Genomic DNA, 13147 nt, shown 5'->3' with positions numbered 1-13147 from the left:
CCTCGTTGAAATAAATGATTCGCATTGCTCTCCATTTGGTAAATGCTATCATGGAATGGCGCCTACACTCGACGCCTTACAGCCCTCATCTGTGCTCGCCTGTACGAACGAACATTACTGTGGGTGCGTCTCCTCGTAAATAACACCCAGTCATGATTTTGGAACCTCATATCAATGAGCCATCACAGTTCCGGGTAATTCATTTAAAATGCTAATTAAGTAGTTATTTTGGTGTCAAACCATTCTTAAGTAATAAAAATTGGTATGAATTTAACTCAAACTTGGCTTCAAAGTAAAATGACCTCCTTTTCTGTAATTTTTGTTTACTTACCACATACATCACAGAAACTTCGAAGCAAAGTAGAGGAGTTTGCTGTTTTAAAAAAGCAATGAGTAGAGCAACCACGTTGAAGGCCGCTTTGCCACTTTTCTATGCAGAGTTCCCTGAGCCTAGAAGTACAGCTATTCGAGTTTCCTTGAAAGGAGAGATAATCCTCGTCTGGTCTAAATTGTTTCGATTCGTACATATTTTCGGTTAACTTTATTCTGTAATATCATTTACGTCGATGTATCCAAAAGCAAAAAAAGTAGAAAGTTGGACACTTATATGTGCACAATGAAATAATTTTAATAAGTGTAGGTGGCTAGTAGGATTCATGAACACCATGAAAGTTAAGCAACTTACCCATCCATCAAGCTGAACGTGTGGCGGAAAAAGTGCCATCCACTTTGATGCATCGATGCGGGTGCGCTGATTTGCCGTATTGTGCACAGAGGATTGGGACTTTTGTTTTAATATTTGTCAAAGGTCTGAAGTTGGTAAACCTGAAAAGAATGCAAGAATTTGATCGTGCATCACTCGCACTTATCCACTGTAAATATTAGATAAGATCATTAGTAATCTTCTTTTAAATCTTAGACTTTATTAGTATATCCCAGTTAGACATCTGTTACTACTTTTAACATATAATGTACAGGGCTTCCTCCCAGGTCGAAGCCTGAAAGAATGTACGTATTAAGGCACCAAACAAATAAATAAACGATTTTTCTTTTTAAGCGACAAACATTTCTACATAGTAAATAAAAATAATACGCCAAAGTTGTCAAATCCTGGCATCATCAAATATCAAGTCTCAGATGTTACTTTGAATCCGGAATATCTGTCACAAACACACATTATGCTGATCCACTTAGTAACGCATTAACCATTCTTTTTCCAAAATGGTGACCCGCGTCACTTAGTTTTCGTTAACATGTTCGCACGTAGAAAGCGCATTCCAGTTGTAAGGCTATTTAAGCTAAAATACTAAACAAAGCTCCCAATACCTCAGTCCTCAAAAATTCACAAATAACAAAGGACTACTCAACTCGATAAACCACTGGAGAAAATGGGGCTTTAAGATGTTTTGCAGTCAGAAGAGGTTTATTTAACGAAAGCAGCAAAGCAATTGAAAATTGACCTTTCTTCGATTCTACGCAAGACTGTCTTGGAGGTTCGTCACTTTTGCTCTCTCTAGATTCTCATATTCAATCCAGGGCAGCAAATCCAATATGCGGCCTGTTAAGCGGGACCTTTATAGCACAATAAATACACGTTGGCTGAAAAATAATCGACCCATACCAGTTAATGGCATTTCGCCTCAGACATAAATGTTATTGAAATTACCTATCAAATAATATCAACAACGGTTTAAGCTAATTTAGAGGAGACCTTGTGGTGGCATAATGAATGGGACCTCACGTAGCTTTTGGCAAATACAACCTACTAACGTGCCATAGTTCAAAGGTAATGCAGATATTACGCTATCGCCTCTCTCGCGGAATCATCTGTAGGGCTCTCATGCAGAATTATCCCAGCCACGACATGGAGTCTGTGGTTGCTTTATTCTCAAACGACATTTGTGCCTGAATTGATTTTATGAGGTATAAAGTCGAAATGGCATTGTGCTATGAAGACGCAACATTGCGAAACTTTGATCAGGCATTTCTTATCACTTGGTGTCTTATAATTTGACAATCAAGGTAGTCGTACAAGCAATTGTACTTGTATGGATCGCAGATTTGTAAGTGTGTACTTCTTTACAGCAATATAATGCTCTAAAATAGCTTTTTTGAAAGTTTGAGCATGACCACGGTTTTAGGTCCTACTTAAAATACCCATGTTTCAAAACTACTTCACAATCTTTCAGCTTCCAAATCCTCAATCACGTATTTGCGCGCAATTCTTAACTAAAATATCACTTTATTTAAACTCAGACAATATTTGTGCTTTACTGAGCGATTAAGCTGTATTCAAATGCTTTTGGAACCAAAAATAAAATACGCATATTTTGATAATATCTTGTAAGTGCACTCTCATTGTTCTTGAATGGAGATAACTTGAAATGTGTAACATAAGTAAAAAGAAGTAGAATTGGTCGCAATTATTATTGCAGTGGCGACAAGCATCACAAGATCCGTTCAAACATCAAAAAACAAATGTTCTAAGGGTAGTAATGTGTAGCCACTCAGTGTTCATCAAGAACTAAATGTTAAATGAGTGGAATATTCGGAAAATAGTTGCACAATTTATAGGTTGTCCACTATTGCAACACTGAGGCCTTGTGACATTTCCTTTTAAGTGCGAACACAATTTGCTTTTTGTTTGATGCTTGTATAATACGTTAATTGTTTATCCAACTTTCGCTTTTGTAAAGGGGCCGATTAGGGACTCCGCCATTGTACCTCCGCCGGATGACCTGGCCTCTATAACATGCCATGCCCTAGTTTTATGATTTCTCGTCTTTGGGGGAGTCTAGGGGCTCTAACAGTTATGCCATGGATTATTCAAATTTGCGCTGTCAATTGCGGCAAACAGCTCCTCCATAAACGTGAAGCAAATTGCATTTTTTGGATTATTGTTGACTCACTGTATTATCGCACTGAAATACTAGCCTTCGCTTTCAACGCTCAGTAATATGTGTTGACCGGTTTTCAAACAACTCTTGGGTTAAACTTTGAACAGTTATGAAATCCTACACTGAAAAAAATGGGATGCCTCCCTCCAGCTAGTCTTTCTGATAAAAGATTGTAGAGCCGAAAGTTCAGGAACAAAATATAGGCCTTGTGTGATAGTGGGGACAGGAATGTGTCGTCTTGTGGGGTATTTATGCAATACGATGGTGATTTATCCCTCGGTATTAGTGTGGCGTCACATTTGTACTTCGAATTAGCCTTCTTGCATCTCGCTGGGTGGGCTGGCCATTGAGCCATGCCGGTACCCCAAACACCTTTTCTATGATAAATATATATTCTGCCTGAGTATTGTGTCTTCTTTCGTCTTCTGATAGTCTCGGGACGCTACATTTATCTACGCGCCCTCCTTTTCCTTTGCTCAACACGCAACTACCTTGACGTCACGACCTTTTGAGTCAGAGAAGGAGCATTATCCCTTTGCAAAGCCGTAAATAGCCTTATTTCTTTTCCAGCAGTGACTCAGAGGACTACGTATGTCCAAAGAACCAACTTATTTCTACTGTATAAAATAGTTTTATAAATCGCGCAACAAAGCTATCAAAATAAAGTGTTTACTGAAGCATACCTTGTGCACTCACATCAAAAACATCTTTAAAAATGTATTGTACTGAAACTAAGCTATTCACATTTGAAACCACCAAAAATAACTTTACAAATAACTATTTTATGTACTTGCTGTGTTTTAACAAAACGTGCCTACACAGCAAACAAAATTATTAAAACATTTGGAATTAATAGAGCGCTATTTAAACCTAATTTTAGGCCATATAAATAGTACACAAGTATGTTTCAATTTACCTCAGGAAAGAATTCGACCTTACGCAATTTACCGCTCATATTGACTGTGTTATGTTGCGGGTCCTCGTTGAGAAAGCCGTAAACCTAAAGAATGTGGAGCTGATCGGAAAAAGCGATCCATATTGCAGGCTTGAGTTTAAGGGTATGTGAAGTCACGGCTGTAGTCCTGATTACATGTGTTTCCAGGATGCTTTTTAAATATTACATGAAATTATGCAGTCATAAGCCGTTTGTTTCTGAAGTAGTTTCTCTTGTGGTCCCCTAAGCAATGTATGTAATTGGTTAGAATAACTAAAGCTTTGTGGTGTTTAGCTGCCTGAATTTTGGTGACGATCTGTCTTAAGGACAAATGCGCTCTACGTTTTTGTTTTCTATGTAATATCCGGACCTGTTTTTTAATCTTTGACGCTAACATTGTATAATTTTGGAGGTGACTGCAATCCCCTGTGATTATTTTAGAATAATAGTTATTTGAAGGGCACGTTTTTTATATTTTAGCACTGATGCTTTTTTAGTATTTTGAGTGTTTTGTGGTTTTTGGGGAAAACATACAGAACCTATTTGTTTTCTACACCAGATTGCATTGTTACAATTATTTTAGGTGAAAAGAAAAAGACTAAACACATCAACGACAATCTTAATCCTGAATGGAATGAGGTACATGTTTAAGTAATTTTTGGACTTGCATTCGTAGAGCATCGAATTTGATTTGAAAGGGGAGGCACTTACTCCGAACGACACACTTGAGGTTAAGGTTTTCGATCACGACGATGTTTCGGTCGACAAGTAAGAAATTATCTTTTGAAAGTCTATTTAATTGGATTTTGCTTACGCGAATGCAGATTAGTTTTATACTGCTTTCATACTTCATCTTATCGCCCAGATTGTACAGCGGTGCTACCTCTTGTTTGAAGCCCCATATTAATAGCATTGTTTTAAACAACTATATTTTGCTGTTGAATTAACACATGAAACATAACTCCAGGTTTATGGGCAAAGTGTCTGTGCCATTGGGTTCCTTCAGCGGTGGAGAGAAGGAGAAAAAGGAATCCTTGACACTAAATGACAAAAACAATCAGCCAACACAAGTGAGTAATAATGGCACGGGAGCAGATCATATTGTTATTATGAATTAGCTAATGATTCTAAGTCTTCCACCATTTAAAATTTTTGTGAAACTACTCATTGTGGTATCGGCAAACTTTGAAGAGTACATCTGTGTTTGTTCTAGTTCGGTTGCACTAAAAGTAATGCGCTTAGTGTATTTGCCACAAAAAATTAGGGAAGACTGTATTAAAATTATTTTTTTGAAGTGGACACAAATTTGCCACTTTCCTGGATTTCCATCCTTTAATCACGTTACTACGTTTAACTGTTAGCCGTTTATCGTAAATAACTAGCTTTATTAGGCTAGTCAACTTGAATATGTATTTTCTGTGGTATTTTTCCATTTCGTAGATTTCAATAAAAGGCAATTTAATTTGTACTTCTCGCACCTTATGGAAAGCGTTTTATTTGCCATAATGAGGATAGTTTGATCAGCGCTAGAATTTCTTGATAGGAATCCGGCTTTTTAGTGCCGTAGAAAGGTTCTATTTTCATCCTATTTTCTCTCGGTAGCACACTGAAGGAACTAAGCACAAACGATGGATTCCTGCCTTGTTCTCATATTCACCGGTTTCCAGATTACACGCGTTGATTTGAGCTTAGTATATGACCAACCAATCAACTGTTCAATTTATTAATGGCATTGGTTAGCCATTCCATGTATTTATAGTTTTTCATATAGGTCACCCTTACATCGATTGGTGGTCCTTGCTTTCGGTAAATAGTGAATGGAGAGTCAGTAAATAGGCCCATGTTTTATAAGAAGAAATAGTTTTATTTGTAGTTCACACTAGTTTTGAACGCTAGGATATCTAATGCGTGCGGGTCGAGAGGTTATGATTAAAGGAAACATCACTTTGTGAAACCTGCCAACTTTCCCGTAGTCCATCTTTTCAATGTTTTAGTCACATGAAGGTTTACTGGTTTAACTTTCTAGAGTATAGGATAATAGGTATCTAAAGACTGAATAAGTCCGAAGTTTTGGCGTATTTGGTCTTTTTGTGGAGGATCTCCGTATAAGACAAGTAATGCCATTTGAAGACTCGTTACACTGTAAAATAGCAATACAGAATTACCTCCTACTTGATTGGAGAGCTGGTACATCTAATCGTTAACGCTGCTCATGCATGGGAATGAAGTCTAACTTGCAATACAAAGCAACTGCGCTCCTAAAATGTGGGACACAGTACTATATCCCAATATGTTGTTTCTATTAAGTTTTCCACGTAATAACGGTAATTTCTGCTAGTTGAATAATCCAAATTTTCCCTATTTCAGCAAAGCATCCAGCTCACCATTACCTACGAACCACCAGCTCAAGGAGGTGCTACTGGAAGCGGTGGAGGTATGTCGACCAAATAATCACTTAGAAAGACAAGAATTTTAAGTGCCTCTCTTCACAGATATAGCTAGCATTCCTATTCGTTTCTCGTTCAGTTTAACCCGCATGGGGCCCATATGAACCTAAGCACAGGTCTGAAAAATGCACAATTGCCGGTGACCTCAAACACTACACAAAGGCATGTGCCCTTATTTTAGACCTATAAAATACTACCAAGAAACACACAAAAATGTACCCAAAATTGTGTCTGGACGGTGCAGAAATGCTTTACACATAAGTGCAGCCTCGTGCCTATTCAGATGCTGCATATCGCCGGCCCATTTGGAGCTATTTACTCGCCCATGTCAGACGGTCATTGGTTAGGTAAACATCTAATACGCAGGGTGTAGGAAAAGTAATCATTCTTTTGGTATCTATTGTCCCCGGAGGGGGCAGTTTCTGAAAGCCATTTTTTAGGAAACGGCATCTACTGCACGCCTGAGCTTTGCCAATTTCGTACACGGCACTTGACTTTCTCATTCTCATAATTTCGGAATTATTTAAAGGCCAATTTTTGATAATAATACCTGATGCGTTCCAGGATCAAGTATCGTCATACCAAGCTCACCTTAAAATGTCCTTAGTTTTGGATATTACTCATGGACTGGCTGGTATCGCGTTGGAGTTCTACAGTAATGTTAATTTTTTTTTGATAGACCTTCAAAGATGAATGTTTCCTGTATTAATTTGTTAGCGAATACTATATCTCAACAGAAATTCCCGTTGGTGCGTCACCTTGGTGGCTGCATAAGCAACACTTTCCCTCTATACTGCCTCGTTTAACTTTTAGCCGTGATTTTCGAACGCTCTTACCTTATCGAAGTCTCACACGGATGATGAATGGTGTCTTAAGCAGGAGCCACGGTTATGTTGGCGGGAATTTTTGATACTATACATGGAAACAGATCTTGCTGGTTTTTATGCCACAAAGCAATTTAAATCTTAGTAAGAATCAACCCGCCTAAGAAATTGAGAAAAACCCCAATTTTGAAGAAAAAAGGATGATTTTGTTTAAGCATATTCATAAAACTTCCAAAAGTTACCAAAACTTAAAAATACATGAACATGAATTTCTAATTCCTTATTCACTGGGGTTATGAAAAAAAAATAGGGTGTGACAAAACGTTCTGCCAGTGGGTGTACACTCAAGCTGTTTGAAATAGAACTATGCTCGACTTTGGACTGTGGAAAACCCAACCACAATAGCCTTCTACTCACGTACGACATGCGCACACATTTCATTGCAAATGGGAGTCATTTAACTCGGACTTCTGTGTCTTGGCACATGATTCTACCGACCATTTGTTAATAAAAGTTGAATGATTCCACGCCCATTCTACGTCCTCTTCATTCTATCCACAGCAGTTAAAAGGGGAACATTGGAGTGCCCTAGTGTTTTAAGTATCTTGTCACTCCGTTGATACTGGTTTTATAATAACTTTGAAACATCAGCAAATTACTTGTTCGGAAAATAAATCTCATTTTTAACTTTATACGAATTGGAGAAGCCATCATATCTAAGACGAGTTATTTTTAGGTCGATGTTTTCTAACCTGTTAAAACTTAATGTAGGTCGTAATGTCTGTGATCTAAAAGTTGGGTTAGAAATCTCATTTTAAAAAATGCGGCACCAATAACACTTTTGCGTTGCGAAGTCAACTCTTTTCGCGTACCATAATCTACCCTTCTGGAATCTTCGGTGTAAGATCATGGACAACGTGCTCCTTCACATATCGTTAAAATGGCTTATTAGATGGATTCTCACTAACATCTGGCTAAGATCTGGATATTGCGCATGTACTTGCCTGTATATGGCTCCAGTCTTTTTTCGCTTCGAACCGTTCTTTTCCTGGATTGCCTCTGCATTACCCCACGAATTTCAGAATTCATTTACTCCACTGTACACTTTAGCATGAGTCAGATATTTGTGTTACGTTTTTTAACATTTGCGATGAGTTGCTGAAGTTCTGACACTTTTATTTTCATATAAGAACAATAGTTAAATAACGAGTTTTTAGTCTAGCGTGCCACAACGCAGATTTTATATCTACCCTCCCAAGAGTTGCAATCTATGTCGCAAGTGTATCTATGACATTCGGCAAGTCGCCAAAGGCCAAGTGTTTTCACAGTTCTCAGTTGCACTGCACATGCTTGAAATAATTCAGAAGAAGGCTCTGCTTTTGCTTTTAGATGGATGTCAATTACCAGATTACTGTTTCATATTTCTGATTTACTGACGCATGATTTCCTCCATGGTCTTTGATCGCACGTGTACACGAGAAAGGCTTGTATTCATTTATGGATGTGCTTATTTCTTGCATACCATTTTTGCTGTTCTGTTGAAAACTCTGTCGCCTTTAACAAGAACCAAAGTAGCTATCTGGTTATTAATAACAAAACGGAGTTCATCTTGACCCGTTAAATTGTAACAGTTAAGATTAGGGCAATGATGCGAAGTTTTGCAAGGCGTTGCTGTGGGGACGCTTTTGCCAATGAAGTGAGACCGAAACAATCATTAATTCATGCTCATAATTCCATTGATCATGAGAGTTAAGTTAAAGATATATGATTGACCTTGGTTAAGCGAGTCCTCCCTTTTTATAATACATAGATTACTGGTCTTACTATATGAACTGGAGTGTGCTTTTACATTAGCATAAAATAGACGAATTCAGTTGACTAATTATAACGAAATTACCACATTGGTGAGCTCTCGTCTGTTACGGATGCATTAAGTAATGGATAATACTTTTGATGTGCTTTTACCGAAAACCTTAGCATTTTACTTCCGATGGAAGTCTATCGTGGATAAGTATTACAAATTGCTCATTATTGAAACCCGCCTTTGAAAGTATTTCGCCTCTAGTATTTCGTGCATCTGTATCTGAATACACATGAATTATGCTGATCCACTGCCTCATTTTATCAGCTGCCGGTGAGAGCATCGGTGGTGGTGGCGGTGACGGTGTCGGTAGTGGCGAGGGCTCTGCGGTTCAAGGTGGTACCGTAGGAGAAAAGAAGGGTGACGTCTCTGACCTCCTTCCTGCTATCGACAAATCCTATTCCACGAAAGTTCAGGACTTCCAGGTATGTCATTCTTTCTCTAACTAGGAAGTTAGTCGAATCTTAAGGAATTGTACTTTTCGCTTGTTAATACGTTTGATAATTTTTCGATATTGAACCTCTCATAACGAATTGGGCAGGGATTTTCCTTGAGAGACAAATAAGTACCTGGGCTACCAACTCGCAAATACGTAAGTGCCGTTCAGCATTCAACCGCTGCGCAAACTCCAGACTGAATTATAAAGTTCCGTGAAATGGTACAGTGAGGCTATTTTATTTTAGAATTTGGCCTCTTTATTTGTCTGAATTATACTTTTAAATCTAATAATGCCAACGTATGCTATTGCTTGGTAGGGCTGAATGTGATACGAGTCAAATTGACTGGGTTGATGTTTATGAAAACTCGGATTTTTGCCTTGGTTCCCTTATGGAAGTTGAGGTTACTTAGGTCGTGCAGAATGCAAAATCTTTCGATACTTTTACGATTTGAGTATTTTAAGCGTTGTTTCCGACAGGAAACTTAATAGTGTGCTTCGACACCTCCTTGGATTTTTGGCACATCATGTTTTCAACACTTAAGAGGCTTATTATGATTTTAAAATTACCTTAAAACCAATCGGCTGATTTCAATCTTTTTATCTTGTGTAATGCTGAAGGTACATAACTTGTTTGTTAATAAGTATATTCAATCCGACATAAAAAGTTTCCACTAAGTTTTCAGGGGTTACTAATGCGACATTATTTTAAGTACAGGTCCTTTTACCTGCGAGATCAAAGCCAAATTTGTGGTTCCAAATTTTTTTTATCCAAAACCATCCGATAATGGGATATTTTCCCCACCCCTATTGATAAAAGCTAAAATGCCTCGGCGATTCACATAAAACATTTACAAAAACCGAAGATCATATTCCTACAAAAATCGTATTTGGTCTTGTCGTGGTGGTGCGACTGTGCCGTAATGGGGTGCTCACACGCTTAGTCATGCACGCCCTTCGGCTGCATCACTCATGCCACTCGTTGTCTAATGTGGCCTGTCAGCCATTCTGGTTGGCACGAGGCTGCTGCCCCCTTGAGTGGGTACTCAACGCCGTTGTAACTCAATTAGTCGCTAGTGTGCAGACCATACGCCCCTTTACACACTTGTAAACACGTTGGAAGATCCATTTATATAGCCCATTTCAGTAACGTTATCGTGTTTCTAAGTAGCTCGACTTTATAATCAGGCCTAGTTATTACCTGAGTCCAAAAGCGCAAGTAACAACACTTTACCCAACAAAGCAAGACTGGATAGCAGCCGCAAGCTGCTTAGAATTGGACGCACCTTCAATAACGATAGAGTGTACGTGATGTGAGCTCCCTGTAAAGTGATTCCCTTGATCACTCTTCCAGTTGCTTCCTGTGAGCTTCTAGGCATTTGTTTTCAGTGCCTCAGCACCACAATGCCAGAGTACGTTTGTGTGCAAAGCGGGCTATGATTTACTGAACCAGTGTGTTGGTCTGTAAGTGCGTGTGTATCTCCTTGTATATTTGAGTGCTTGTGAGTCTGTATCGACGTGTGTGTAAGCACGTCTGCCTGTATGTGCTGTGGTGCCAATTTGCATTGGCTCTTGATCCCTTATCGAATGCATTATTTGAATGCATGCTCGTGCGTGAGAGTGCATTTGCTGTGTTTTTCGAGTGAGCCACTTAAGCAACCTTCCTATTACTCTGGCAGCGGGACCTACTCAATCAAATCACTTCAACTCAATATCGCGCAGTTATGCCAATAGGAGCGTTGGATGTGTTTCACGTAGTTCCCGTCATCGTGCCAAGTATTCCATATGTTCTTGATCTGTGAGGTTTTTGCGTACATTATGCACCTTCCCTCCTTGAAAGGAATTTATTTGTTTGCACAAAATGAAATCCAATAGCCACTGAAAAAATCTGTATCAAAGCTGGACAATATATCTGATCAAATTTGGACCCCCCAGTCAAAGTAATATAACTACCGCATTCATATCCACTGTGCTGTATCACTCGCTGATTTTAATGCCACTTAATTCATCCGATATTTATGGTAACACTAAATAGTTTTTAAACACCACCTTTTGTACTTCCCAACTGGATGCACACAAGGGCAAAAGGAAAGGCTTCATCTTATACAAATTATGTAAAAATACGTTGTTTACTGATCGCAGAGTGAAATTATTATTGTTGCAATTAGAAGTGGCAGTTAACAGGCAGCCGTGTTAGCAGTTCTGTTTGGTATCCAGACTGTTACAAAAAACACGTGCGGAAACACAGCAATGATTGAAACCGCAAATGAAATAAGTATTTATCTGGATACACTACTGCTCAAGCGTTGTTTGTTCTGAGCCATGCATCGCTTTCTGCAAAAACTGTGCGGATGCACATAGGTGCGGAACACGGATGTCATACAGCAGCAAATGATACTAGTTCAGTGCATGTAGAAATCAATCAAAAAGAGAACTTAACACCTCTGCTTGCAAAGAAAATTTTTGATTCTGACTTGAACTATATCTGATTAAACTAGCATGAGATTTTCCATTTGGCACATTTGTCCCACATAATAAAGTTTTTCACACAGTTATTGTTCATTGAATTCACCTTCAAGGCATGCCGAATTTAAATGAAAAAGGCGCTTCAATTAGCTACGAGAAGCCTTCTTGGTTTCGCTAAAACTTGAAATACTGTTCCTAAATTTCCTGTAAATTTATTTTCAAAATACGTGTCATCGAGGGTTTGAATTTTGGTCCTTTAGGAATTATTGTGTTTTAAACACAAACAGTTCTGAGTTAACTTCCAAATTTTTTACACAGACTAAGTGCAACGTCAAAAATGCCATAGGAAACACGACAATAAATGTGCAAACCTGAATTGAATCCAAGATAAACTATTTTAGGAAACATTATTTCTTACGAAGCTAGACTTACGAGACGTCCAAATTTTCATAAGATCAATTGCTTATTTGCTTATTCGATTTTCCATATACTTTGTAAATTTTCTAGTGACCGCATTCAGCTGCTTCTAAACCGTGTGTTCGGTGTAACAATAGACGAGATTTTTTCAACACATTTGCTACAGGCTTCTGGTCAGATTTAACAGTCAGCTAAGTTGCTTTTCTACTTTAAGTTCGAAATTAACAAGTCCGTCATCTCTTCTAAGGAAAATAAATTAGCACAGTAAATGCAATATCAGTGTGTTTAATTTCTTTTCCATTGCTGATACCATACTTGAACCGAATCCATTTGTAGTTACTATTATTTTATCTCATTAATTCGGGCCTTTTAATAAATTCTGCCGCCTTGTGCATAGTATTACCCTCGGTCCCCTAGCCATCGGCTCGTCTTTTAGTAGAATACGTAACCAAAAACCTGCCACAATTTATGCGAGGTGCTGTTTTCAACGCTTCGTGACCTAAATCAACCTAACGATATATATAAATATAACAATAATGTATCATTTGCGCCCTCGCGAAGGAACACAAATGTGCAAGTAAAAAAGACCTCGCCTACTGCCTTCAGCCTGATGCAAAGTTCACTACATTTGCAAAATTAATGAAACATGGAGCTTAGTGTGGCTAATGCACAATGCCCACCTCAAGCCCCAGAGTGCTTTTATACGTCTCCTTTCAAGTCGTACTATGAGTACAGGGATAATGAAGTAATGCGTCATGTGACAGCCTAACCTACTAGTTCACGCGATGACCTCGAGCGGATGGGATTAAATGCTCTAAAGTATTTTAACCTTCAATACGTGTACCAAAATACCACATATTGGCAT

The 13147-nt window shown here is 38.4% G+C and overlaps 1 protein-coding gene across 1 annotated transcript; it reads left to right on the top strand. All coding sequences in view use genetic code 11, as the record gives it.

Annotated features, from left to right (window-relative positions):
- Positions 1–3864: 3864 nt before the first annotated feature.
- EGR_01316 (Dysferlin) lies at positions 3865–11201 on the top strand (the record flags this gene model as incomplete). Its single annotated transcript, XM_024490565.1, has 7 exons — positions 3865–3955; positions 4415–4470; positions 4508–4599; positions 4799–4901; positions 6199–6265; positions 9231–9388; positions 11079–11201. The coding sequence occupies 7 exons, from the start codon at positions 3865–3867 to the stop codon at positions 11199–11201; spliced, it is 690 nt and encodes a 229-aa protein (XP_024354889.1).
- Between the last annotated feature and the right edge of the window lie 1946 nt (positions 11202–13147).

Source organism: Echinococcus granulosus (assembly GCF_000524195.1).
Source record: "Echinococcus granulosus chromosome Unknown EG_S00005, whole genome shotgun sequence".
Taxonomy (NCBI): domain Eukaryota; kingdom Metazoa; phylum Platyhelminthes; class Cestoda; order Cyclophyllidea; family Taeniidae; genus Echinococcus; species Echinococcus granulosus.
The sequence above is the reverse complement of the archived record's forward strand: the minus strand, read 5'-3'. Positions and strand labels throughout refer to the sequence as shown.